Below are 26,485 nucleotides of genomic sequence, written 5' to 3' on the forward strand. Positions count from 1 at the left end.
GGCTGGGGAAGCTTGGCCCCTCCATAGCCTGCTGTGTACAGTCAGGAAGCCCTGAGCTTGGGGGCAGCTCTGCCCACGGCCACCGGGGACTCCTGGGTGTGTGTCCCGCTCGCCTCTGCCGCGTGTCTGTCCCTTTCTCTGCCGTGTCTGCTGTGCATCTGGCCCTTCTCCTGTGTTCTCTCTTCCTCCACCATCCCCTCCCTGGGAGAGGGACTGCTGCGTGGGGCTGGGGGCTTTGCCTGCAGCTGGCGGGGGGTGCTTGTGGGCCCACTGAGCACCTGTGTCCTCCCCAGGCCAGGCCCCGTCCCCGTGCCTCGGGGTGCAGTGTGCGTTCGGGGCAACGTGTGCTGTGAAGAACGGGCAGGCAGTGTGTGAATGCCGGCAGGTGTGCTCCAGCCTCTACGATCCTGTGTGCGGCAGCGACGGCATCACGTACGGCAGCACGTGCGAGCTGGAGGCCACAGCCTGCATCCTCGGGCGGGAGATCCGGGTGGCACGCAAAGGACCCTGTGGTCAGTGGCGGGCGAGGAGTCTGGTGGGGGTCGGGGAGAGGGAGGTTCCTGGTCGCCATGGTGATGGAGCCCCCTCCCCAGACCCCTGCGGGCAGTGCCGCTTTGGAGCCCTGTGTGAGGCCGAGACCGGGCGCTGCGTGTGCCCCTCTGAATGCGTGGCTTTGGCCCAGCCCGTGTGTGGCTCCGATGGGCACACGTACCCCAGCGAGTGCATGCTGCATGTGCACGCCTGCACACACCAGATCAGCCTGCACGTGGCCTCGACTGGACCCTGCGGTGAGTGAGGCCGTGGGGCCGGGCGGGCCGGGGTCCTGTGCCTCCCTCAGCCTGGGCCTGCCGACCCCTGCCTGGCTCTGTCTCCTGCAGAGACCTGTGGAGATGCCATGTGTGCTTTTGGGGCTGTGTGCTCGGCGGGGCAGTGTGTGTGTCCCCGGTGTGAGCACCCCCCGCCCGGCCCCGTGTGTGGCAGTGACGGTGTCACCTATGGCAGTGCCTGCGAGCTACGGGAAGCCGCCTGCCGGCAGCAGACACAGATCGAGGAGGCCCGGGCAGGGCCATGTGAGCAGGGTAGGCCGGGGACAGCTGGCGAGAACTGCTGGGCTCCGGCCTTGGACAAGAAGCCCTTAGGTGACTCGGCTCCCCTTCCCTGCAGCTGAGTGCGGCTCCGGAGGCTCTGGCTCGGGGGAGGACGGTGACTGTGAGCAGGAACTGTGCCGGCAGCGTGGTGGCGTTTGGGACGAGGACTCAGAGGATGGGCCGTGTGTCTGTGACTTCAGCTGCCAGAGTGTCCTGGGCAGCCCGGTGAGCCCTGCGCCCCTGGTCTCAGCGGGTGGTGAGGACGAGGCTGCAGCCGCTCACACTGACACCACCCTCTAGGTGTGCGGCTCAGATGGGGTCACCTACAGCACCGAGTGTGAGCTGAAGAAGGCCAGGTGCGAGTCACGGCAAGAGCTCTCTGTAGTGGCCCAGGGAGCCTGCCGAGGTGAGCCAGCTGCACGTTGGGTCTTGTGCACGGGCACGCCGGCCTCTGGGTGTCCACGTCGGGCATGTGGGCGTGCCTATGTGCTGAGGTGGGCCCCTGTGGACGTGTGGTGTTGTAAGTGAGCAGTGTCCAGCGTTGGTGCATGTGCACATTTGTGCAGCTGCGTGTGTGGGCGTGTGTCCATCAGTCGTGGGCGTGCACCAGGCCAGGCCTCAGTGCTGGAAGGCAGCATGAACCATGTGAGGCGCCACCCAGTGGGCACTGTCTCTGGATATATCCATCCAGTCAGTGTATCACATTGATTAGGGAAAACTTGTGTCCAGTGTGTGTTATGCACGTGCACAGATGTGTCTGCAGGGAGATGTTTTTTTTTTTTTTTTTGAGACGGAGTCTCACTCTGCCGCCCAGGCTGGAGTGCAGTGGCCGGATCTCAGCTCACTGCAAGCTCCGCCGCCCGGGTTCACGCCATTCTCCTGCCTCAGCCTCCCGAGTAGCTGGGACTACAGGCGCCCGCCACCTTGCCCGGCTAATTTTTTTGTATTTTTTAGTAGAGACGGGGTTTCACCGTGTTAGCCAGGATGGTCTCGATCTCCTGACCTCGTGATCCGCCCGTCTCGGCCTCCCAAAGTGCTGGGATTACAGGCTTGAGCCACCGCGCCCAGCCTGCAGGGAGATGTTAACCGTACGGTTTGGAGGAATGTGGATGAGAAACATGCTGATGTCTTCACGTGTTTCTCGATTGGCAAGGACACTCATCTGTGTGTGCGCACAGAGCTGTGTGTCCTTTATCTTTGGGTGCTCTGTGTGTTCTGTGTTCCTGGACCTGCATTTACAGACATGTCCTTGTGTACGATGTGGGAGCCTCACCTGTGTCCTCAGCCCCAGGCTCCAGGGCTTGTGTGGGAGCTGGGATCGGGAGGGCTGAGTGGTGATGGTGGGGGTAGGTGGAGGCGAGTGGCTGGGCCCAGGGTGGGTGTCCAGCACTGCATGAAATCTGAGTCCCATGCCCTTCACTGCAGGCCCCACCTTCGCTCCACTGCTGCCCGTGACCCCCTCACACTGTGCCCAGATGCCCTATGGCTGCTGCCAGGACAATATCACTGCAGCCCGGGGCGTGGGCCTGGCTGGCTGTCCTAGTGAGTACCTGAGCTCAGCTCTGACCTCGGGCCTGGTGCGGCCGTGCGGCCACGTGACCTTGTCCTGCCCTGACCTTGCAGGTACCTGCCAGTGCAACCCCCATGGCTCCTACGGTGGCACCTGTGACCCAGTCACAGGCCAGTGCTCCTGCCGCCCGGGTGTGGGGGGCCTCAGGTGTGATCGCTGTGAGCCTGGCTTCTGGAACTTTCGAGGCATCGTCACCGATGGCCAGAGTGGCTGTACACGTGAGTGACAGGGCCCAGGACTGGCCACCGGCTATGCCCTCCTACCTGTCCACCCCCGTCACTGTGCCCCTCCTCACCTGCCCAGACCCTGGGCTGACCCACACCTGGCTGGGAGCTAGGCGGGGCCAGGGTTGGGGACCAGGTTCTGGAGGAGGTGGGGAAGCCTGTCCAGGTGCAGACATCAGATTCCTCCCCGATTTCCCCCAAGCGTGCAGCTGTGATCCCCAGGGCGCCGTGCGGGATGACTGTGAGCAGATGACTGGGCTGTGCTCGTGTAAGCCCGGGGTGGCTGGACCCAAGTGTGGGCAGTGTCCAGACGGCCGTGCCCTGGGCCCCACGGGCTGTGAAGCTGGTAAGTGAGGGCCAGCACTACCCTGGGGCTTCATGGTGTGGGGTGGGGCCACCCGGGCCACAGGGGTTTCCTGTGCCTGTGCCCCAGATGCTTCTGCGCCTGCAACCTGTGCGGAGATGCGCTGTGAATTCGGTGCGTTGTGCATGGAGGAGTCTGGCTCAGCCCACTGTGTCTGCCCAATGCTCACCTGTCCAGAGGCCAATATTACCAAGGTATGGGGTGTGGAATGTGAAGGGGAGTGGGGAGGAGGCCTTGCCCTGAGCACCCTTATTCTCTACCCCAGGTCTGTGGGTCAGATGGAGTCACATACGGCAATGAGTGTCAGCTGAAGACCATCGCCTGCCGCCAGGGCCTGCAAATCTCCATCCAGAGCCTGGGCCCGTGCCAGGGTGAGGCCTGACGGCCACTGCCCCAGAACTGACCAGAAAGGCCTGACGCTGCCCTAAATCCAGCCCTACCTGCCCTGAGCCACCTGAGCCTGTCCCAACCGGTCCCCTGCCAACCTCCCTCTCCTTGCAGAGGCTGTTGCTCCCAGCACTCACCCGACATCTGCCTCCGTGACTGTGACCAGCCCAGGGCTCCTTCCCAGCCAGGCACTGCCGACTCCCCCTGGCGCCCCCCTGCCGGCTCCCAGCAGTACCGCACACAGCCAGACCACCCCTCTGCCTTCATCACAACCTCGGACCACCGCCAGCATCCCCAGGACCACTGTGTGGCCCGTGCTGACCGTACCCCCCACGGCACCCTCCCCTGCACCCAGCCTGGTGGCGTCTGCCTTTGGTGAATCTGGCAGCGCTGATGGAAGTGGTGATGAGGAACTGAGCGGGGACCAGGAGGCCAGTGGGGGTGGTTCTGGGGGTAAGCAGGGATCAAGGACTTGGGGTGGGTGGGCACAGAGAGGTTCCACCCCAGAGCCTGGGCTCAGAGCGTGTCTCCCCAGGGCTCGAGCCCTTCGAGGGCAGCAGCATGGCAACCCCTGGGCCACCCATCGAGAGGGCTTCCTGCTACAACTCCCCTTTGGGCTGCTGCTCTGATGGGAAGACGCCCTCGCTGGACGCAGAGGGCTCCAACTGCCCTGGTGAGTGGACGGCTGGGCGAGGGGACTGTGAGTTCCAGCCTGGGCTCGGCCAGGGTGCTGCCCCCTCGCCTGGGCAGCAGGTCAGTGCCAGGGTTATGGTCTTGGGACTCGGCTCCCTCAAACACGTGCGTGCCTGGGACCCCACTCCTAACCCGTCTCTCTCGTTGCAAGCCGGCGTGGCACACTGCTCCGAGGAGTCTGCCTGGTAACCGACACCAGCCCCACCCTGGGGTCCCCACTAACCTCATGACCATCTGACTAACATCCACCTTCCCATGCGCCCGTGTAGCTTGCTGCTGGGGCCTGTGCCCGGGCCAGCCTGGATCCAGGCAGATGCCAGGCAGGGCCTCACTGCACCTCCCCCACAGCCACCAAGGTGTTCCAGGGCGTCCTGGAGCTGGAGGGCGTCGAGGGCCAGGAGCTGTTCTACACGCCTGAGATGGCTGACCCCAAGTCAGAGCTGTTCGGGGAGACAGCCAGGAGTATTGAGAGCACCGTAAGATGGGGGGCACAGCCCCCACCCAGCCACTGGCCCTCCTCCCCAGATACCCAGAGCAGCACCAGGGCAGCCCGGCTTGGGCGGCCCCCCAAGTCCTTGCCTACCCCCTGCCACAGCTGGACGACCTCTTCCGGAATTCAGACGTCAAGAAGGATTTTCGGAGTGTCCGCTTGCGGGACCTGGGGCCCGGCAAATCCGTCCGCGCCATTGTGGATGTGCACTTTGACCCCAGTGAGACCCCCACCCCGGACCCTTCCTGGGAGGCAGTAGGTGGGGAATGCCTGGGGCTCTGCCATGCTCAGAGCTCACTCCTCCCCAGCCACAGCCTTCAGGGCACCCGACGTGGCCCGGGCCCTGCTCCGGCAGATCCAGGTGTCCAGGCGCCGGTACTTGGGGGTGAGGCGGCCACTGCAGGAGCATGTGCGATTTATGGACTTTGGTGAGCGCCAGGCCGCGTGCCACGGCTTACCTGCCCCCTCCTCTGCCCATGCCCACACCCCCACCCCTTCCTGGCCCTGCCCCCAGGGAACCCTCACAGCTCCCTTTGCTGGCAGACTGGTTTCCTGCGTTTTTCACGGGAGTCACGTCAGGAGCCATTGCTGCTGTAGCCACGGCCAGAGCCACCACTGCGTCCCGCCTGCCGTCCTCTGCTGTGACCCCTCGGGCCCTGCACCCCAGTCACACAAGCCAGCCTGTTGCCAAGACCACAGCAGCCCCCACCACACGTCGGCCCCCCACCACTGCCCCCAGCCGTGTTCCTGGACGTCGGCCCCCAGCCCCCCAGCAACCTCCAAAGCCCTGTGACTCTCAGCCCTGCTTCCACGGGGGGACCTGCCAGGACCGGGTCTCTGGTGGGGGCTTTACCTGCAGCTGCCCGGCAGGCAGGGGAGGCGCCATCTGTGAGAAGGGTAAGGACGTCCACTGCAGGGGAGGGCAGGGAGGCAGCAGGGTTGGAGCAAGGATTGAGGGTGGGGCTAAGCCACCATCAGGCTTTCAGTTGGGGGCAGGAGCCTGGATTAAGCGGGGGTTCTGGCCAAGCGCAGTGGCTCACACCTGTAATCCCAGCACTCTGGGAGGCCGAGGCAGGCAGATCACCTGAGGTTGGGAGTTTGAGACCAGCCTGACCAACATGGAGAAAACTTGTCTCTACTAAAAATACAAAATTAGCCGGGCGTAGTGGCGGGCGCCTGTAATCCCAGCTACTCGTGAGGCTGAGGCAGGAGAGTCGCTTGAACCCGGGAGGCGGAGGTTGCGGTGAGCCAGGATAGCACCATTGCACTCCAGCCGGGGCAAAAAAAGCGAAACTCTTGTCTCAAAAAACAAAAACAACAACAAAAAATGCGGGGAGGTGGTTTCAGGGATAAAAGTGGGGAATCCTCGGAGCTTTTCCAGCTGGCCTTCCCGGTTGCCCTTTGCAGTGCTTGGTGCCCCTGTGCCGGCCTTCGAGGGCCACTCCTTCCTGGCCTTCCCCACCCTCCGTGCCTACCACACTCTGCGCCTGGCGCTAGAATTCCGGGCACTGGAGCCTCAGGGGCTGCTGCTGTACAATGGCAACGCCCGGGGCAAGGACTTCCTGGCGTTGGCACTGCTGGATGGCCGCGTGCAGCTCAGGTGGGTGGGGAGGGGGCGGGGCCGGGGTAGCTCGGGCGGGGCGGGGCGGGGGGCGGGACCAGGCGACGGTTCTGAGCACCTGCTTCGCCCTCAGGTTTGACACAGGTTCGGGGCCCGCAGTGCTGACCAGTGCGGTGCCGGTAGAGCCGGGCCGGTGGCACCGCCTGGAGCTGTCGCGGCATTGGCGCCGGGGCACCCTCTCGGTGGATGGTGAGACCCCCGTTCTGGGCGAAAGCCCCAGTGGCACCGACGGCCTCAACCTGGACACAGACCTCTTTGTGGGCGGTGTACCGGAGGACCAGGCTGCCGTGTGAGTCTCCTGGAGGGTGGTGTGGCCCCGGCCCCGGCCCTCTGGGGTCCTGGTGTGCAAGGTGGCTTTGCCTGTGACCCCTGAGCCCTGACCTGGTGTCCCTCCTGGTGGCAGGACGCTGGAGCGGACCTTCGTGGGCACGGGCCTGAGGGGCTGCATCCGTTTGCTGGACGTCAACAACCAGCTCCTGGAGCTTGGCATTGGGCCGGGGGCTGCCACCCGAGGCTCCGGCGTGGGCGAGTGCGGGAGCCACCCCTGCCTGCCCAACCCCTGCCGTGGCGGGGCCCCGTGCCAGGCCCTGGAGGCTGGGAGGTTCCACTGCCAGTGCCCGCCCGGCCGCGTCGGTGAGAGTGGGGCTGGGGCGGGTGGGAGTGGGACCTTGGGGCCTGTGGGCGGTACCCAACCGACACCTTCTGGGACCTTGGTCCTGTCTTCCTCCATCCAGGACCAACCTGCGCCGATGAGAAGAGCCCCTGCCAGCCCAACCCCTGCCATGGGGCGGCGCCCTGTCGTGTGCTGCCCGAGGGTGGTGCCCAGTGCGAGTGCCCCCTGGGGCGCGGGGGCACCCTCTGTCAGACAGGTCGGGGGCGTGGGGCTCTCAGGGCAGGGGGTAGGGGTGGGGTCAAACGTTTGGGTGGGTACGGGTTCCAGGTAGCATTGCAGTTAGGATGCGGCTCAGTCTAGTTTGGGTTTTGAGTTAGGCTCCGCATGCGGCTGGCATGGGGTGCAGGAGGCCCTGGGGGTCAGGACTGAAGCCTTGGTGACTCTCCCTACAGCCTCGGGGCAGGACGGCTCTGGGCCCTTCGTGGCTGACTTCAACGGCTTCTCCCACCTGGAGTTGAGAGGCCTGCACACGTTTGCACGGGACCTGGGGTCGGTGGGGCAGGAGCGGGGAAGGGCCGGCCTCCACCTCTGTCTATCCCGTGGGGAGAGGACAGCGAGACACCCTGACTCCCCATGACCCCAGGGAGAAGATGGCGCTGGAGGTCGTGTTCCTGGCACGAGGCCCCAGTGGCCTTCTGCTCTACAACGGGCAGAAGACGGACGGCAAGGGAGACTTCGTGTCACTGGCACTGCAGGACCGCCGCCTGGAGTTCCGCTACGACCTGGGCAAGGGGGCGGCGGTCATCAGGTGGGCCGGCAAGGGTGGCTGTGGGAGGTCTGGGGCACTGGCCCGGGGCTGGGGCACCAACAGGTCACTCGGGCCCTGGGGGGTCGGGCGGCCAGTGGCGGCCAGAGCCCGCTCACACTGCCCCCTCCTCACCAGGAGCAAGGAGCCAGTCACCCTGGGAGCCTGGACCAGGGTCTCACTGGAGCGAAACGGCCGCAAGGGTGCCATGCGTGTGGGCGACGGCCCCCGCGTGTTGGGGGAGTCCCCGGTGAGTGCTCTGGGCCGTGAGGGGACTCCCGCTGCTGCCTGCTCTTCCTACTCGGGCGGCAGCCCCGCCCCTGCCGGCGCTCACGGAGCTATTTTTCTGTCCTGTTCTCTCGGCCGCCTGCCCTGTCCTCTGCCTCCTCTGCCTCCCTGCTCTCTGCTCTCGCTCTGCAACCCCACCCACTGTTCGGAGGCCAGAAGTCCCGCAAGGTACTGTCGGCCTCTCCTCCGCTCACCGTCTCTGGCGCCTCCACCCCTAGCGTAGCTCCTCCCCACTAAGGACCCTGCCATTTCTGTGTGATTAACGCTGCCCCCTAGATAGGCAGTGGGCGGCTGGGTGGGGGTGCGTGCAAGTGCCTGGGCCCTGGGTCTGCACCGTGGGTGGGCTCTGCACAGCCCCTCACCCGCTGTCCCCGCAGGTTCCGCACACTGTCCTCAACCTGAAGGAGCCACTGTATGTAGGGGGAGCTCCCGACTTCAGCAAGCTGGCCCGTGCTGCTGCCGTCTCCTCTGGCTTCAACGGTGCCATCCAGCTGGTATGTGGGGTGGGGCGTCCCACCGGCCTCCAGGGTGGGCGGGGTGGCAGGCGGGACAAGGCTCTCACTCTGCCCCTGCAGGTCTCCCTGGGAGGCCGCCAGCTGCTGACCCCAGAGCACGTACTGCGGCAGGTGGATGTCACATCCTTTGCAGATCACCCCTGCACCCAGGCCTCAGGCCACCCCTGCCTCAATGGGGGCTCCTGTGTCCCCAGGGAGGCTGCCTATGTGTGCCTGTGTCCCGGGGGATTCTCAGGGCCACACTGCGAGAACGGTGAGCCTGGCACAGGGCAGGGGGTAGAGGCTGGACGGGCCCAGAGCCCACGAGGCCCACCCTCACCTGCCTGTCTCACAGGGCTGGTGGAGAAGTCGGCAGGGAACGTGGATACCCTGGCCTTTGATGGGCGGACCTTCGTCGAGTACCTCAACGCTGTGACCGAGAGGTAATGTGCCATCCTCTGCTGGCTGCTGGTCCCGTCTGTGCCTGCGGGGCAGGACACCAGACCCCCACACACCTTCGCTCCAAGGCCAGGAGGGGACGGGCCGGTGCTGCCTCTCCCCTCCCACCTCTCACTGTCTGTCTCTTTGTTTCCAAGCGAACTGGCCAATGAGATCCCCGTGTGAGTAGAGCTCAGCCCCCACCTGCTCCCTCTCATTCCCACCCCTCCATCCTTTCTGGTGGGGAGCACAGTCCTGAGCCCCCGAGTCCGTCCCTCGTGGTGGAGGATGGGGGTCCGGCGCTGTTTTGTGGCAAGAGACTGTTTCCTGCCTCAGAAGTGTAGTCGCCCCTCCCAGGGCACAGGCCAAGGGTCGCCCCACAGCCAACCCCCACCACTGAGGCTGTACACGTGTGTGCACATGCATGCGTGTCTGTATGTGTGTGTGTCCGTGTGCACTTCCGTGTGTGTGAGCATCCAGATGTCTGTGCGTGTCTATATATATGGGGTGGACGTGCAAGTGTACGTGTGTGAATATACAGCCATGTGTGTGCATGGGCCCGTGTGTGTGTAGGGGAGACATGCAGGTATGTGTCCGTGTGTGTGTGTGCATAGGTCTGTGTATGCGCGTGTATATATGGGGGTATATGTAGATATGTGTGTGAACAGGTGTAAGTGGGGAGCATTCAGGTGTCCATGTGTGTTCATGTACACGTGTGTGTGTGGACATGCAGGTGCGTGTGTCCGTGTGTAGATTTGCATGCATGCACATATGCATGTGTGTACTGCGGCATCTGAGCCCCTGGTCTCCATTCCATGCCACCCTACACCTACCTTCTTGATCTCTGTGCCCAGCCTTGGCCGTGCTCCCCTGCTGTCTGCACGTGGGTGTCTGTGCCCTCACGTGTCCGCACATGCATGTTTAAGCGTCCTTGCTGGGGCTCTTTGGTGGGCAGGCCTATGATCCTCGAGGCCATGTGTGTCTTCTGTGGGTGCCTGCTCCTTGCAGCCCACGGTGTTGGGGAGGGTTTGCATTGGCCCGCCTGTCCCCTGCTCACCTGCCTCCCTCTCTTCCTGCTTCTAAGCCCCGAAACTCTGGATTCCGGGGCCCTTCACAGGTGAGCACGTGGCAGCAGTGCCTGCAGACGCCCAGCTGGCCCATCTGTCCTCCCACCCCTCTCTCGGATCTCTCTCTGCCAGGCTGCCCCTGTCTCCGTCCCTCTTTTCCCTCCCACTGTCGGTGTCTGCCCACCAGCCACCCCTGGGTCCCGTCACCAGCCCTTGTGGCCTCTGCCGCTGGGGCCCTTGTTCTCCCACCTCCCCCACCCTGTCCTGTTGCCACCTTCCTAGAGGCCCTGACCTGCTCTCTGCCCTCCAGCGAGAAGGCACTGCAGAGCAACCATTTTGAACTGAGCTTGCGCACTGAGGCCACGCAGGGGCTGGTGCTCTGGAGCGGCAAGGCCACGGAGCGGGCGGACTACGTGGCACTGGCCATTGTGGACGGCCACCTGCAGCTGAGCTACAACCTGGGCTCCCAGCCCGTGGTGCTGCGTTCCACTGTGCCCGTCAACACCAACCGCTGGTTGCGGGTCGTGGCACATAGGTGAGTAGGGAACCCAGCGTGCTGAGAATAGTGGTGAGGGCTGCCCACACTTGCCCAGCTGGGCTGTGTCCAGCCACTTATGGCCAGGGGTCAGGGAGGACACGCCTTGCTGCCTGAGCCGAGGTCACTGCCAGTGGGAGGAGGAAGGGCCGAGGAGATGCAGGAGAAGCAGTGATGAGTTTTCAGGTCCGAAAGGCATCCCGGCCCTGCCCAGAGCCTGCTGGGGGTCGCTCTGATCCGAGCCTGGCCGTCGCCTCCAGCAAAGCTTGAGCTGCGGGAATGTCCCCCGCCTTGGCTCCCAGTGCCCTCCTTGGGGTCAAGGTCACCCCATCCTTGCGCCAGGCTGAGGCACCTGCTGGGCATAGGAAGGATGCAGGGTTTACGGTCTAGAGGAGGCAGAGGGAGCTCTGGGCCCTGATGGTCTCCCCCTCCCTGTACCCCCAGGGAGCAGAGGGAAGGTTCCCTGCAGGTAGGCAATGAGGCCCCTGTGACCGGCTCCTCCCCGCTGGGCGCCACGCAGCTGGACACTGATGGAGCCCTGTGGCTTGGTGAGCGTTTTGGGGAGACTAGGGAGGGATGCCCAAGGGTCTCATAATAAAGGGACAGACTCCACCCCCCAGGGCCCACCTTGAGTCAGGGTGCATGTGAGCCGGTGGGCTGGGCTCTCTCTTCTCCCGCTGTAGCCCCTGCAGTTCCCAGTGCTGTGGGGCCAGGAGGCGGGGGCCCAGGTGTGGTCCCCCTGCTGGTCACCTGCTTGTTGGGGTGCCCGTGGGTCCCTCTGCCCATCAGCATCACTGAGTCACAGCTGGGTGACTCCCAATCTGTGCTGCAGGGGGCCTGCCGGAGCTGCCCGTGGGCCCAGCACTGCCCAAGGCCTACGGCACGGGCTTCGTGGGCTGCCTGCGGGACGTGGTGGTGGGCCAGCGCCCGCTGCACCTACTGGAGGACGCCATCACCAAACCAGAGCTGCGGCCCTGCCCCGCCTCATGAGCTGGCACCAGAGCCCCACGCCCGCTGTAATTATTTTCTATTTTTGTAAACTTGTCGCTTTTTGATATGATTTTCTTGCCTGAGTGTTGGCCGGACGGACTGCTGGCCCGGCCTCCCTTCCGTCCAGGCAGCAGTGCTGCAGACAGACCTGGTGCCGAGGGACGGACAGGCGAGGTGGCAGCGTGGAGGGCTTGGCGTGGATGGCAGCCTCAGGACACACACCTCTGCCTCAGGGCGCTGAGCCCCCCCCCCTTGCACTGCGCCTCCCCCACGGGGTCCCCGCCGGGAAGCAGCCGCGGCCCCTGAATCACCCTCGCTCTGCCAGGTGGGGCTTGCATCCCAGAGAGGAAGGGGCTGCTGAGGTCTGATGGGGCCCTTCCTCCAGGCGCCCCCACAGGGCCTTTCCAAGCCCTCATTTGAGCTGCTTCTTCCTGTGTGTGCTCTGGGCCATGGCTGGCCTCCTATGCCAATACTGTGACTTCGAAACAATGTTACTGCTGGGCAGCTCTGCGTCCCTCCCCGTGCTGCCTGAACCAGCCCCAGGCTGCTGAGAAGCAGAGGCCGGTCTAGGTGCCCTGACCCTCAGCTGGCTCTGCCCAGCCACCCTGGATGCGGCCGTGTCCCTCTGCCACACCCCAGGCCCTGTGAGGGGCTATCGAGGGGGGCTCACTGTGGGGTGCAGTTGACCTCTGCTGCCTGCCTGGGTATCTGGGTCTGGCCACCAGCTGTGTTCTTTGTGTATTGATTTTATTTGACCCCTGGAGTGGTGGGTCTCATCTTTCCCGTCTCGCCTGAGAGCAGCTAAGGGCTGCCTCACTGAAAACCCTCCCCACAGCGTCAGTGACGGTCATCCTTGTCTCAGAACGACCAGGGGCCAGCCAGTGTCTGACCAAGGTCAAGGGGCAGGTGCAGGGGTGGCAGGGATGGCTCCGAAGCCAGAAATGCCTTAAACTGCAACGTCCCGTCCCTTCCCCACCCCCATCCCATCCCCACCCCCAGCCCCAGCCCTCGCCCAGTCCTCCTAGGAGCAGGACTCGATGAAGCGGGTGGCAGGGAGGCTGGGCGCCCTGTTACTAACTCTAGTACATTTCTGTGTCGATCGCTGTGAAATAAAGTCTGAAAACTTTAAAAGCATTGCTTGTGTCCATCCTCACCAGCGCCCTGGCCTGGTGGCTTCTTGCTCAGCTTTGTGGTGGGAGCACAGACTTGGAGCTCCCTTGGGTGGCCCTGGATGGAGCCAGGCCCTGCACAGGGGCTCCTTGTGGCGGATGAGGCCCTGAGTGGGGAGCACACACCGCTGAGCACCGTGAGGGGCGGGGCCATGGAGGCAGGAGGCTCTCCAGCGTGCACGTGTGGGTGCGTGTGCCTGCACACGTAATTGGCCCACGTCTGTGTCAGAGCACAGGGTTGGGAGGAGGCTGCACCCAGGGCTGGAAGGGCCTGGGGGGAGCCAGGGTGTGTGGGGCTACTGGGCAGCCTTTTCACTGGCCCAGGTGTGCAGGGCCAACCCTTGGCATTGCTGGAAGCCTGTAACTAGAAACCCCCAGCGTAGTTGGGCTCCTGGACTCCCTCTAACCTGCTTCCTAAATTAGTGTGTGGGTGAGAGTGCTGCAGAAGCTGAGCCTCAGTGAAGGGCGCCGTGGCTCACACCTGTAATCCCAGCACTTCGGGAGGCTGAGGCTGGAGGATCGCTTGAGGCCAAGAGTTTGAGACCAGCTTGGGCCACATAGTGAGACCACATCTCTGCAAAAAAATTTTCTTTACTTAGCCAGGCGTGGTGGTACACACCTATAGCTCCAGCTACTCGGGAGGCTGAGGCTGGAGGATCACTTGAATCCAGGAGGTTGAGGCAGCAGTGAGCTGTGATTGCACCACTGCACTCCAGCCTGGGTGATGGAGCAAGAACCTGTCTAAAAACCAAAGAGCTGGCATCCAGCACCGGCAGATGTGAGCCCTGGGGAGAAGCAGGGGAAGAAGGGGTGGGGTGTGTGGCCAGCTGGGTGGCCTTTGCAAAGTGCTGGCTCTTATGAAAAATAAGTGTGCTTTTCTATTTTGTATTAATGATTATTAAAAAAAAAAAAAAAAAAAGGCCAGGTGCGCTGGCTCACACCTTGTAATCCCAGCACTTTGGGAGGCCGAGGCGGGTGGATCACCTGAGGTCAGGAGTTCAACACCAGCCTGGCCAACATGGTGAAACCCTGTCTCTACTAAAATACAAAAACTGGCTGGGCATGATGGCGGGTGCCTGTAGTCCCAGCTACTCAGGAGGCTGAGATGGGAGAATTGCTTGAACCCAGGAGACGGTGGTTGCAGTGAGCCAAGATCACGCCATTGCACTGCAGCCTGGGTGGCTGAGCGAGACTCCGTCTCAAAAAAAAAAAAAAAAAAAAAAAAAAACAAAACCCCACAAAAACATGAAAATAAGAAAGTAACATCAATGGCTGGGCACATTGGCTCATGCCTATAATTCCAGCATGTTGGGAGGCCGAGGTGGGCGGATCACCTGAGGTCAGGAGTTCAAGACCAGCCTGGCCAACATGGTGAAACCCCATCTCTACTAAAAACACAAAAATTAGCCGAGTGTGGTGGCGCATGCCTGTAATCCCAGCTACTTGGGAAGCTGAGGCACGAGAATCGCTTGAACCCGAGAGGCAGAGGTTGCAGTGCGCTGAGATCGCGCCACTGCACTCTATCGTGGGCCACAGAGCGTGACTCCATTTTGAAAAAAAGAAAAAGAAGAAAATGCTCATAAGCTCCACACCCAGGTGGTCCCATGAGTCTGGGTGTTTGCTTTCTGAGCCTTTCCTCACTTGGTCCTCTGGGGACGCGTTGAACAACCCTGTGTGCCTGGCAGGTGTCAGGCACTGGGGGTCAGGGAGGAGAGAGTCCAGGAGTGGTAGCCACACACAGGTCGCTGACGGTGGGACGCCAGGGTGGGGGCAGACTAACTTTGGGCTCCAGAAAAGGTCCAGGAAACACATGCCCAAACCCAGACCCGAAGCATGAGCGGGGAAGGGCAGGTGAGGAGGCCCGAGGTGGGGCATGTGGTGTGGGTCCACTGGATGGTGTGCAGGGCCCTGTGTCTTGACAAAGGGAGCTTTCAGCAGAAGCGGAGGCATAGCAGTGGCCAGAGGCCAGCGTGCAGGACAGAGGCCACAGATCAGAGCGGCAGGGGCTGGACGCAGATAAGCCGGGCAGGTCCAGCGAGGCTGCGTGGGCCTGGGGAAGAGGGCTGGGGGCGCTGCCTGATGAGATGTGGGAGGTTCCCAGAGGGCTCCAAGCAGGAGGACACCAGAATCCATGAGGACGCCGCTGGCTGGGACAGGGTGCTGGGCTGCAGGGGGAGCAGAGGGAGGGATTTGAGGGAGAATGGGTGGGTCGAGGGGGGTGAGAAGAGGCGCTCAGGGAGGTGGAGATGGAGCTGGAGGCACCGAAGCTTTGGGTGGATTCGCCCTGATGCGTCTGGAGGGAGGGCCGGGCTGGGGAAGCTAGGGCCCCCTGAGTGGGGTCCAGGGGGCCGAGGGGTGTCAGGCAGGGAGAGGCTGGGCTGAAGCCCTGGCGCAGGTGCCCCTGCTGGGTGTTGCCTAGCAGGGGAGAAAAAGCTCCGACGCCAGAAATGAAGGAGGGAGGAGGACCTCGGAGGGGAGGAAAAGGAGGCGCAGAACCAGGAGAGGGACTTTGGGGGAACAACCGCTGCTGAGCGCGCAGGACCCAGAAGACTCAAAGGGGACCTGGAGGGTGACGGGGCCTTCCGTGGCCGGGGGTGAAGAGGCGGAAAGCCGCGCGGGCGGAGAGGCGCTGCTGGGTCCCAGGTTGGAGGCTGTGGGTCTGAGAGGCTTCGGAAGCCCAGGGCAGCCCGGGGCCACGCCTGGGAAGGAGGGCAGCTGAGCGCAGGCGAGGGAGAGGCGCCCACGTCCGGGACCGGGCGCGGTGGGAGCTAGACTCGTGAAACCGACGGGCCTGAGGCTGGGACCTGCGCGGGGGCGGACGCGGCACAGCCAGGGGGGCCGGTCCCGCGGGCCCCGCCCCGCCACGCCCCCCGGCCTGGAGCCCCGGCCCCGGTCCGCAGAGGAGGTGGCCCCGGAGAAGCCAGAGGGTCTTGGAAGGGAGCGCGGGACGGAGCCGGCTGCAGCGTCCGCGACCAGCGACCCGGCTACCCGCGGACCCGGCTCTGAAGCACGGACGACCGAGGAGCTTCCGCCTGCAGCCCAACCTCCCAGGCGCCCGGCAAGACTGGCTGGCGCGGACCCTTTAAGGAAGCCGGGGGCGTGGCGTCGGGGCGTGGCCCGGGGCGTGGCGTCGGGGCGTGGCTTCAGGGGCGGGGCCGGGGCGGGGCCTTCGCGAAGCTCCCAGAGGGTGCGGCCGCCCAGAGCGAACCCCGAGCGCCAGCGAGCGGCGCGGTGAGACGTGGCCTCGTGCAGGTGAGTCTGGCGCACGGCGGCCCAGAATCCTGGACCCCAGGAGAAGCGCCTACGGCCTCGACGGGTGGGCGTGGCAAAATGCCACCCGGGACCTCCTCGCGCTCCCAGCTGGGTCGCCCCTCAGACCTGGGGTTCCGGACTTCTGCCCTCCTCCACCCTCAGGCCCTGCCAGGACACTTTGGTCCCTGGCCCGCCAGGCCTGGCCTATCTCAGGCGGGTGGAAAGGGCTGCAGAGGTTGGGCCTAGGTGAGGGTCAGCAGCACCCCTACCCGGGGGAAGGTGTCTTGCGGGTGGCGGGCACAGCCTCTCCCTCTGTCCTCTTACCCCGTGCCCTGCTCCAGACTCCCTTTTTGGCCACCAGGGATGAAGTCTGTTGGGGGGCACCCCGCTTTTCCTAGTCCTGAAACTGAGGCAGCAACACCAGGGAATCCTGGAGGTGAAGTCTTCTGCCCTCCCCACCCAGGCGTGGCCTGCCCACCTCCCAGGACCAGGTTCTCTCTGGAGGACTCATTTCCCTTCCAGACCCTCCGGGGGCCCAGTGTAGAGGGTGGGATCCCTGTCTGGTCGCTGGGCTCAGGGCCAGGGGCGTGTGGGAGCTGGGACGGGCCACAGGTGGGGCCTGCTTCCTGCCTCCAGGGAGAGGGGGTGGTACGTGTATGGCAGCCGGGTACTTCCTGCCCTTTCTGCTTGACCCCTGCACCCTCCGCGTGTGCCCACGCATGCAGGCTCACCCTGCAGCGTGCATTGGCGGCCAGCCGGGAGCTTCAGAGCTGACAGCCACTCGTCACCACTTCCCAGCTCCAGGCGCAGCCCCCAGGGCCCCTTCCTCTGGGGCTTGGGGCTCGGTGAACCTGGAGCTCACAGCAGTTGCTCTGTGACCAGATCCATGAAGGAACCAACAGGGCTCACAGGTCTTCTCCTGGCCTGAGTTCAAGGTCCATAACCCAAAGCAGAGACCCTTGACCCACCCTGCCCAGCAGTGCCTCCGCAGTCAGGGGCCGGGATCACTAGGGCAGAGGCCCAGGTGTGTGGGGGGAACCCAGGCAGCCTCCAGCAGGGTCTTGGGCTTCTCAGGCGTAGGAACAGTGGACTGAGTTGGATCACTAAGAATCTGTCGGCCCAAAGCCCTGTGCCTCTCATGTTTAGCGTCCAGCCGGAACCCAGGAAGGAGGAGGCTGCCTGTGTACTGTCCATTTCAGGCACTGGTTGGCAGGACCCCTGGGCAGAGTGCTGGTGCCCAGGGAGAGCCATGTGCCTGTCATCGGCCTGTGACCCGGGGCCTGCCTGGGAAAGCCCGGGGACTCTGCTGCAACCTGCCACCCCTCCACGCCCCGCCCTGGGACGGCCATTTGGACTGTCACTCCTCTGGCCCCTGAGACCCTGCCCACAGCCGTATCAGGCCTGGGCAGTCCCAGCCAAATCCCAGAGTAGATCCACCACGCTGCCCCCAGTCCCCTCCTCGTGGTCTGCCACATCAACGTCACCTCTGTGAACACCACTTGGCCCTGGGGCTCCTATGCAGCGGGGCGGGGCTGGCGGGGTTGTGCCTGGTGCGTGTCTTGTAGCAATTATGGTGTCTGGGTCCTGGGTCCCTCAGGGGTGGACTCGCCGAGCTCCTGGGTTTCCTATGCTTCAGGGGCTGGGGAGGGAAACGTGACTGTGGCTGGTGTCAGGGGCAGAGCCCACCCTGGTTGTGGTTCCTCTGGGTCCTGAGGGGTCAGCCCTAGGGGCTGCAGGAGAGACCTCGAGGTTCTGGGGAGGGAGGTGAACGGGCACTTCCCGTGCTCTGAGACCCTCTCCCTGGTCTGCACACCTGCCACCATCAAGATGCAGGTGTGGCCAGGCCCCTGTGTGGGGGAAAGCAGCCCCCATATGGTATGTGTGTGTGTGTGTGTGTGTGTATATGCAGCCCCCATACCATGTGTGTGTACATGTGTGTTTGTGTGTGTGTGTGTGTGTATGCGGCCCCCATACTGTGTATGTGTGTTTTTGTGTGTGTATGTGTGTGTATGTGTATTTGTGTGTGTGTGTGTTTGTGTTTATGTGTGTGTGTATGCCGCCCCCATACCGGGTGTGTATGTGTGTGTGTGTGTATATGTACATTGACAAGCCATTCACGAACCCTGCAACCCACACTTCTCCTCAGGGGGAGTCCCAGTGTCCCAGGGCTGGAGCCATCCCCACTACGGATCAGAAACGAAGACCAGGGCCAGTGCAGGGAGCTGCAGCAGCCGGTGGCCAGTCTGGGTCAGGCTGACCTCTTGGGTGACCGCATCTGTCTGGTGTCATTAGACCTGTTGGGGGACCTTGGGGGTTTGAAACCCAGTATGTCCCGCCCACAGCCAGTCCCCTTGCCCCTCCCGCTGTGGGCCCTGTCACCAGGGTAGAGCTGAGCCACTGGCCCACCATGGAGCCAGGACCCCTTCGGCACAGAGTTGACCCTGGGCGCTCTAGAGAGGGTCCAGGCCTTCCAAACCTCTCTCCTGCCTGAGCAGCACCATGAGAGGGAGGGATGGGAGCTGAGGACCTGGGCCGCCCCCTCCTCCCCCACGCCTGCTGGGCACCCAGCTCCGCCTCCAGGCCCAGGTGTGAGGCCCACGCTCAGCCTGGGATTGCATTGGGCTGGCCGGGAGCGGGAGTGGGGATGCGGTGATGCTGGGGGCGGTGGTGTGATCTGCTGCATCTCGGGGCCCCGCCCCTGGGGATTTCCACGCGACAGACTTGGTGGCAGCTTTCGGGCAGGAGAGAGCGTTGGAAAGTATGATAGAGGGTCACATAAGGTCTCTTCCCGGCTCTGTGTCTCCACCCCTGTCCCTGCCTCCACACCCTGGGCGTCGCCCGTCTTGGGGTGGAGGCTGAGGCTTGTGGGGCTGGGGAGGGGCAGCAGGTGTGGGATGTGGTTCAGCAGAGTGGGCAGCCCAGGCCAGGGATGGAAGCTGCCTCCTGGGTTCCCGTCCCTTCCCCCGGCCCCGCAGCATTTCAGTGCCGGCCCAGGGATGCGCTTACCCTTTCCCGGTGGCCTCACCTGCTCTCCTGTGACTGGCCCTGGAGGTCACCACGTGGCACTCCTCCTCCAGGAAGCCTTCCCTGGTAGCCTCCCCCATGGCCACTCAGTGGGAACTGCCCCCAGGTCTGGCTCCCCCATGGAGCCAGTTTCATGGGAAGGAGCTTAGGGCACCAGGCCCAGCAAGTACCCAGGACGTGCCTGGCTGGTGATCCCCACTTCCCCACAGGCCAGGTGTAGATGGAGGTGTTGCTCACTGCTGGGTGGCCCTGCACAGATCATCTGAGCTCCTGAGCCTCCCTGAACCAGTGTGCAGGCCCTGAGGCGCCATGAGGTTGGAAGGGGGCAGACCTCTCGGGCTCTTGTCTAGAGGTGAAGACACAGGGAGAGAGTGAACGCAAATGTGGGGCGCTGCCTGCCATTATCAGTGCTGAATGCAGAAGCAGGGACAGGGATGGGGCTGCAGGGCCAGCCCGGGAGGGCCCCTCTGGAGGTGTGTGCTGTACCTCATGGGGCAGGCCAAGCTGGCTGGCCAGGCCGGGGTGGACAGAACTTTGCGTTTCCCGAGAGCCATAGAGGCCGACACTGAGCCGTAAGCAGCTCTGACGTGCAAATCCTGAGGGTCCTCTGTCTGCCATGGCTCAGCTATAGGGTCAGAGTCAGGCAGAACGAAACCAATAGTCCCGGCAGGCCAAGGCGGTGGGGGGAGAAGTGGTCAGCTCTGGGCACCTTTTTTTTTTTTTTTTTTTTTTTTGAGACGGAGTCTCGCTCTGTTGCCCAGGCTGGAGTGCAGTGGCCGGATCTCAGCTCACTGCAAGCTCTGCCTCCCGGGTTTATGCCATTCTCCTGCCTCAGCCTCCCGAGTAGCTGGGACTACAGGCGCCCGCCACCTCACCCGGCTAGTTTTTTGTATTTTTTAGTAGAGACGGGGGTTCACCGTGTTAGCCAGGATGGTCTCGATCTCCTGACCTCATGATCCGCCCGTCTTGGCCTCCCAAAGTGCTGGGATTAAAGGCTTGAGCCACCGTGCCTGGCCTTTTTTTTTTTTTTTTTTTTTTTTTTTTTTTTTTTTTTGAGATGGAGTCTCGCTGTGTTGCCCAGGCTCTAGTGCAGTGGCGTGATCTCGGCTCACTGCAACCTCCGCCCCCGCCCGGGTTCATGCAATTCTCCTGCCTCAGCCTCTAGAGTAGCTGGGATTACAGATGTGTGCCACCACGCCTGGCTAATTTTTCTATTTTTAGTAGAGATGGAGTTTCACCATGTTGGCCAGACTGGTCTTGAACTCCTGACCTCGTGATCCACCCTGCTGGGATTACAGGCGTGAGCCACTGCGTGTGGCCTCTGGGCACCATTTCAAGATAGGACGAGAGGAACTGATGGATTGGAGCCAGTGGGGAGTGCTGAGGGGGGCCGGAGGCAGGGCCACCACCCTTGCCTGCATGGGGAAGATGAAGAACAGGGTATGAGGGGCGGGGACAAGATCAGGAGCTTTGGGTTTTGAAGACGGTAGGAACGAGGTGCTGCTGGCTTTCCAAACGGAGCTGCTGAAACCAGGTGTCTGAGTTTGGAGCTCAGAGCAGAGGTGGCGCTGGACAGGCTGAGACTCTGCACAGAAGAGCCAGGGCCTGTGGGCTGCCATCGAGGAGGAGGAGGACAAAGGGCCCTGGCCTGGGCAAGGTGGGAAGCCGGGAAATGCAGCCTCCGCGCAGCCACGCAGAGAAGGCGCCGTTGGAAGGGGGTGGCACTGATGGCCTTGGAGGCTGCTGAGGACCTGCTGGGCCCCAAGGTCCATGGGGACCCTGAGAGCCAAGTCCTCCGTGGGCTTGGAGGGCGGGACACAGCTCTGGAGACACAGGAGAGGACTGGCCGTGCCGACCAGCACCACAGTGTTCCTGAGTGGCGGCAAAGTTGCTGTTGCTGAATTTTATTATTGTTAATTACTTTATTTATTTTTATTTTTTGAGACGGAGTTTTGCTCTTGTTGCCCAGGCTGGAGTGCAATGGCGCGATCTCGGCTCACCGCAACCTCTGCCTCTCAGGTTCAAGTGATTCTCCTGCCTTAGCCTCCCGAGTAGCTGGGATTACAGGCACCACCACGCCCAGCTAATTTTGTGTTTTTAGTAGAGACAAGGTTTTACCATGTTGGCCAGGCTGGTCTCGAACTCCTGACCTCAGGTGATCTGCCTGCCTCAGCCTCCCGAAGTGCTGGGATTTCAGGCGTGAGCCATCGCGCCTGGCCATGAATTTAATTCATTCACATTTACAAATCACACAGCCATACATGCTTCTTCCGGGAGAAGTTGTGCTCAGAGGGGAGCAGAGGGACAGGAGCTGCAAGGAGTGGAGGCAGGACCCGAAGGAGGAGGAGGAGCTGGGGCCCCAGGAGAGGGACCTGGCCAGGGTGGGCTGAAGCCGGGGATGGGGTCCCTCCTATCCCCTTCCCTCCGTCCCTCGCCCCCCTTCCCTGCTTCCCTTGCTCCCCTTCCCTGCTTCCCTTGCCCCCCTTCCCTCCGTTCCCCACTTCTGTCCCTGTCTCCCTCCCCTTCCCTCCCTCCCTCCCCGCTTCCCTCCATCCCTTCCTTCCCTCCACCCCTTCCCTCCCTCCCTCCCTCAGTCACTCACTCTTTTTTGCTGACATTCTGGTCTCTGGGGCTGCCACCTGAGTACAATGTAGTCCTGAGCTCTGGAGTCCTGTGCCTCGAAGTAAGGAGCAGTTGTGATCTCAGACGTGGGCTCCAGGGTAGCCCTGACCTCGTGGGAGGCTGTGGACGAGGAGGGTCCTGGGAACAGGGTGGCTGTTCACCAGGAACGGGCAGGGCTGCAGCCTTAACCTCCCCTCCAGGTGCTGGCAGCACCAGCCTCTGCCTGCGTGGGGCCCCGAGGTTTGCAGAGCCAAGGTCCAGCTCCTCAGTGACACCCCCCAAGCTTCCTGACCTGCCCTGCCTGAGACACAGAGTGAGGCTCCCTGGGGCCTGCACAGGCATCCGCCGGCCTCTTGCCCACCTCCCTGTGCACCCACCCCGTCCCTCTACTGAGTGTCTCAGTTCCAGTGTTACGGACCCGGGACGCTGCAGTGCAGGGAACAGTGACCATAAGCTGGGCGGGCAGGCAGCTCCTTCCCTCAGCTCTGGAGGCTGGAAGTCCGAGATCCTGGCTGTGGAGGTTGGGGGGGTGGAGTGGACGGAGCTGCTGAGAGCCTCGGGGGCGTGTGGAGAAGGAGGGAGCCCCAGTGGCCCCAGGCCTTGCCACCTGGGGGAGAATTCCAGCCCGTCCATGTCCCTGGGACCCCACAGCCCCTGGCCAGTGACCATTCCTGGCTTTGAGCACAGTGGCCTCAAGCCACCATCGTGGGTGTTACCATGGAAACAATGAGGGAGGTTTGTGTGGGGCCAGACTCCTCCTCTGGGCACTGACCTGCTCTCCCCACTCCAGGTGGTTCCACCCTGAGGTCAGCGGAGTGGAGGCGGAGCAGCTGTTCCTATCCAGGGGTCAGTGTGGGAACTTCCTTGCCAGGCCCAGCGAGAGCAGCCCCGGGGCTTCATGGTGTCCATCAGGGCATGGACAGGCTCTGGTTGAAGGCCTCGTGGAGTCTGGACGTCCTCAGCTGGAGGCCTGGGGCAATTCACACCTGGGTCCTCCTGCAGGGCCGGTGGGCAGCTTCCTGGACACAAGGCTTTGGTGCAGGGGGCCGATGCGCTGGGAAGGTTGTGAGAGTTGGACGGGGTGCTGGGCGGCCTCTGGGCAGGAAGGAACTATTTAGTGAGGCCTTTGGGGAGGCCTCATTGAGTCAGGGGCTCAGCAGGACCCTTTCCTGCCCTGTGTGGGGCCAGGGGACAGGCAGGGCTTCCGGGGCTATGACTGTGTTGCCAGAGCCTGGGGGTGCAGCTCCAGTGCCTGCTGGGCTGCCAGCACCCTACGTCGGAGTGGTGAGCCCTGGCCCAGCATCCATGTGTCTGTCAGCACGCATGTGTGTGTTCGTGTGTTCATGTTTGTGTGTGTGTTCATATGTGTGCGTATGTTCGGGTGCACACACGTGTGCGTGCATGTGCACGTGTGCATGTTCATGTGTGTGTCATGTGTGTTCGTGTGTGGTCATGTGTTCGTGTGTTCATATGTGTGCGTATGTTCGGGTGCATACACGTGTGTGTGTGCATATTCATGTGTGTTCGTGTGTGATCATGTGTTCGTGTGTTCATGTGTGTGCGTGTGTGTTTGGGTACGCATGTGTTTGTGTGTTGTGTTCATGTGTGTGCGTGTCGTGTGTGTTCTCATGTGTGTTCATGTGTTCGTGTGTTCATGTGTGTGCGTGTGTGTTTAGGTACGTGTGTGTTTATTTGTGTGTGTGAGTGTGTGTGTGAGTGTGCGTGTGTGTGTGCATGTGCATCCTGAGGGACGGCGTCTGCTAAGCACTGGTTCAGGGCACGGCTGCAGCAAAGCAGAGGGTGCAGGGTCCTGCACCTGCCTCCCCCAGGCCTCCTTCCTTCAGGTCTCAGGCACTCGAGTCCAGGGTGACTCAGGGGAGCCAGTGCCTGCCCTGGCCCCATCCCTGCCCTCCTGGCTGTTGCCCTGGGCTGAGGCGGTTCCTCCAGCCTTGGTTTCCCCACTGCAGGGGCCTGTATCCATAGGGAAGGAGGCCTGGTCTGGGGAGGCCGCCCGGCCCCTCCTTGCTGAGGACCAGGCTGCCACCTGGTGGCCGCCCACCCCTGCAGCGCCCGCCTGCCTCCTGCAGGCTCCTGGGTGGGCAAGGGCCAGAAAGGTGGGCAGAGCAGCTCTGGGGCCTGGGTGGGGGCGCTGCCTGGATCCCCGAGGTCTGCGTATGTCTCACTGAGCCTTCTGCCCCATCTGTGTGGGTCTCTCCCCCTCACCTGGCCAGGTCATGGCCTCCAGGCTCACTTGTGCTCCCCTATGCCTGGGCCAGGTAGTACCACGAGAGCTTGTCTGGCAAGGAGGCTGAGAAACTGCTGCTGCAGAAGGGACGTCCGGGCAGCTTCCTGGTGCACGAGAGTCACAGCAATCCTGGGGACTTCCCGCTGTCAGCGCTGACGCAGGGGTGGGACAAGGTGCAGGGCGTGGGCTGCCAGCCACGGGTCACCCCCATCTTGATTCGCTTCCAGGTGGGAGGTGGCGGTGGGCTGGGGCGGCCTCTGGGAAGGGCGGGCGGCCTTGGCCAGGCCCCTCACCGCCGCCCCCACAGCCAGATGAGAAGTACGATGTGGGAGACAGGGAGCACTTTGGTATCCTCGGAGACCCGGTGGAGCCCGGCGATGGAGAAGGCAGGGGCTGTCGTGCACCTCAAGCAGGTAGGCCTCTCCACAGGCACCAGAGCCGAGGGCACAGCCTCACCCAGGAAGGCAGCTGGGGGTCCACTGGGGTCAGGGACGACCCCCGACCAGGGGAGCCCGCAGGCACCTGAATGGCCACAGGAAGGAGAACCTGCAAACCCCTGTGTGTCCTCCTGGCACATGGCGACCTCCATGACCCGATGAGGATGCAGGACCTGGCGAGGGTGGCCACGTGCAGGGGCACGGGGCCTGGGGCAGGGTGACCAGATGCAGGGGTGTGGGGCTGGGCCAGGGTGGCCAGGTGCAGGGGTGCGGGGCCCGGGGCAGGGTGGCCAGGTTGGGGGGGGGGGCCCGGGGCAGCTGCCCTCGGTGGGGGGGTGTGGTGGGGTCTGCAGGGTCTTGGGGGGCTGTGGTGTGGTCTGCAGGGCCCTGGGGGGCTGTGGTGGAGTCTGTGGGGCCCTGGAGTGTTGTGGTGGGGTCTGCGGGGCCCTGGGTCCCCCTGATCTTAGACGCAGGCCTCTCCCTGGCAGCCCCTCAAGGCCACAAGGATCAGTGCTCGGAGCCTGGAGGGCTGTGTGCAGGAGCTTAGCAGGGCCACCGATGCCAGCAGGAAGGCGAGGCAGGGCTTCTGGGTGGAGTTTGAGGTGCGTCCTGACCTCTGCGACCCTCAGACTTTGTCCCCTGGGGCTGGGGCAAGAGCCCGATGGGAGCACAGGGTCCGGGACTGTAGGGTCCAGCCCTACGGGGCTTAGCGGGTGTTCTCCCCATGTGCGGAGACGAGAAATTGTAATAAATAAAGACACAAGACAGCGATAAAGAGAAAGCAGCTGGGCCCAGGGGACCACTACCATCAAGACACAGAGACCGGTAGTGGCCCCGAACGGCTGGGGGCGCTGATATTTAATGGATACAAGACAAGGGGGCAGGGTAAGGAGGGTGAATCTTCTAAGTGATTGACAAGGTGAAGCAAGTCACGTGATCACAGGACAGGGGGCCCTTCCCTTTTAGGTATCAGAAGCAGAGAGAGCGAGCGAAGGCAGCATACATCAGCGTTTTCTTCTCTGCACTTACAAGAAAGATCAAAGACTTTAAGACTTCCACTATTTCTTCTACCGCCATCTACTACGAACTCCAAAGAGGAACCAGGAGTACGGGAGGAGCATGAACGTGGACAAGGAGCGTGACCGTTGAAGCACAGCACCACAGGGAGGGGTTTCGGCCTCCGGATGACTGCGGGCAGGCCTGGATCATATCCAGCCTCCCACAAGAAGCTGGTGGAGCAGAGCGTTCCCTGACTCCTCCAAGCAAAGGAGACTCCCTTTCGCGGTCTGCTAAGTAACAGGTGCCTTCCCAGACACTGGCGTTACCGCTTGACCAAGGAGCCCTTATGCGGGCGTGACAGAGGCTCATCTCTTGCCTTCTAGGTCACTTCTCACAATGTCCCTTCAGCACCTGACCCTACACCCACCGGTTATTCCTCGGTTATATTAGTAATGCAACAAGGAGTAATATTAAAAGCTAACGATTAATAATGTTTATAATAATGATTGCTAATTGCCCATGATCATCTCTATATCTAATTTGTATTATGACTATTCTAACTATTTTCTTTATTATACTGAAACAGTTTGTGCCTTCAGTCTCTTGCCTCCGCACCTGGGTGCTCTTCTGTCCACACGGGACAAGGTGGGGTTGGCCATCTAGGGCTCTGGGAAGGATCCAGGGCTGTGAACTGAAGGCTCCATCACCTCCAGATGCTGCAGCAGCAGGAATGCTGGTTCCTGTACCCTGGAAAGGAGGGGCAGAGGGTAGAGAACAAGCCCAAGAATCACTGTGAGGGCGGAGGCCAGGGCGTCACCCGTCGGGCCTGGGGATGGTGGGGGGCAGGCCAAGCATCTGCCACCACTGACCTGAGGCTTCCCCCCCACACCCTGGACCCTCCATCTCTGCTCACCACCAGGTCTGCAGGCAAAGAGGCAGGGTTGGGCCCACGAGCTCTGCCCTGGAGAACTGAGTGGCACCTCCCTTCCCAGTTGACACCACCTGAGTCATCCTGCTCGACGACGAGGATGACAGTGGGCCTGGAGCCGACTACATCAGGGTGGGTGTGT

General features: G+C 62.8%; 1 protein-coding gene and 1 long non-coding RNA gene across 6 annotated transcripts in view; both read left to right on the forward strand.

Annotated features, from left to right (window-relative positions):
* Positions 1–12,801, forward strand: part of AGRN (agrin) — a 35,104-nt gene extending 22,303 nt beyond the window's left edge. For 4 of the 5 annotated variants that reach the window (XM_030942882.1, XM_030942886.1, XM_030942885.1 and 1 more), the window contains 30 exons: positions 294–512; positions 594–788; positions 879–1,079; positions 1,165–1,313; positions 1,389–1,494; positions 2,514–2,630; positions 2,712–2,876; positions 3,085–3,228; positions 3,316–3,440; positions 3,512–3,617; positions 3,748–4,086; positions 4,169–4,306; positions 4,675–4,802; positions 4,922–5,036; positions 5,125–5,244; positions 5,360–5,713; positions 6,224–6,416; positions 6,511–6,726; positions 6,841–7,070; positions 7,172–7,306; positions 7,503–7,599; positions 7,694–7,858; positions 7,994–8,105; positions 8,300–8,311; positions 8,521–8,637; positions 8,719–8,911; positions 8,993–9,080; positions 10,453–10,677; positions 11,122–11,225; positions 11,510–12,801. In XM_030942882.1, the coding sequence (XP_030798742.1) occupies positions 294–512; positions 594–788; positions 879–1,079; positions 1,165–1,313; positions 1,389–1,494; positions 2,514–2,630; positions 2,712–2,876; positions 3,085–3,228; positions 3,316–3,440; positions 3,512–3,617; positions 3,748–4,086; positions 4,169–4,306; positions 4,675–4,802; positions 4,922–5,036; positions 5,125–5,244; positions 5,360–5,713; positions 6,224–6,416; positions 6,511–6,726; positions 6,841–7,070; positions 7,172–7,306; positions 7,503–7,599; positions 7,694–7,858; positions 7,994–8,105; positions 8,300–8,311; positions 8,521–8,637; positions 8,719–8,911; positions 8,993–9,080; positions 10,453–10,677; positions 11,122–11,225; positions 11,510–11,667 (4,766 nt within the window). In that variant the 3' untranslated portion in view covers positions 11,668–12,801. The remainder of the gene's footprint in view (positions 1–293; positions 513–593; positions 789–878; positions 1,080–1,164; positions 1,314–1,388; positions 1,495–2,513; positions 2,631–2,711; positions 2,877–3,084; positions 3,229–3,315; positions 3,441–3,511; positions 3,618–3,747; positions 4,087–4,168; positions 4,307–4,674; positions 4,803–4,921; positions 5,037–5,124; positions 5,245–5,359; positions 5,714–6,223; positions 6,417–6,510; positions 6,727–6,840; positions 7,071–7,171; positions 7,307–7,502; positions 7,600–7,693; positions 7,859–7,993; positions 8,106–8,299; positions 8,312–8,520; positions 8,638–8,718; positions 8,912–8,992; positions 9,081–10,452; positions 10,678–11,121; positions 11,226–11,509) is intronic. The other variant, XM_030942883.1, reaches the window with a different exon arrangement.
* A 3,182-nt stretch (positions 12,802–15,983) lies between these two features.
* LOC104673207 lies at positions 15,984–25,564 on the forward strand. Its single transcript, XR_749491.2, has 4 exons — positions 15,984–16,088; positions 24,011–24,152; positions 24,287–24,392; positions 25,383–25,564. It is a non-coding gene; the product is annotated as an uncharacterized LOC104673207 (long non-coding RNA).
* Positions 25,565–26,485: the final 921 nt, after the last annotated feature.

The sequence above is a fragment of the Rhinopithecus roxellana genome, chromosome 12 (assembly GCF_007565055.1).
Source record: "Rhinopithecus roxellana isolate Shanxi Qingling chromosome 12, ASM756505v1, whole genome shotgun sequence".
NCBI classification, from domain to species: domain Eukaryota; kingdom Metazoa; phylum Chordata; class Mammalia; order Primates; family Cercopithecidae; genus Rhinopithecus; species Rhinopithecus roxellana.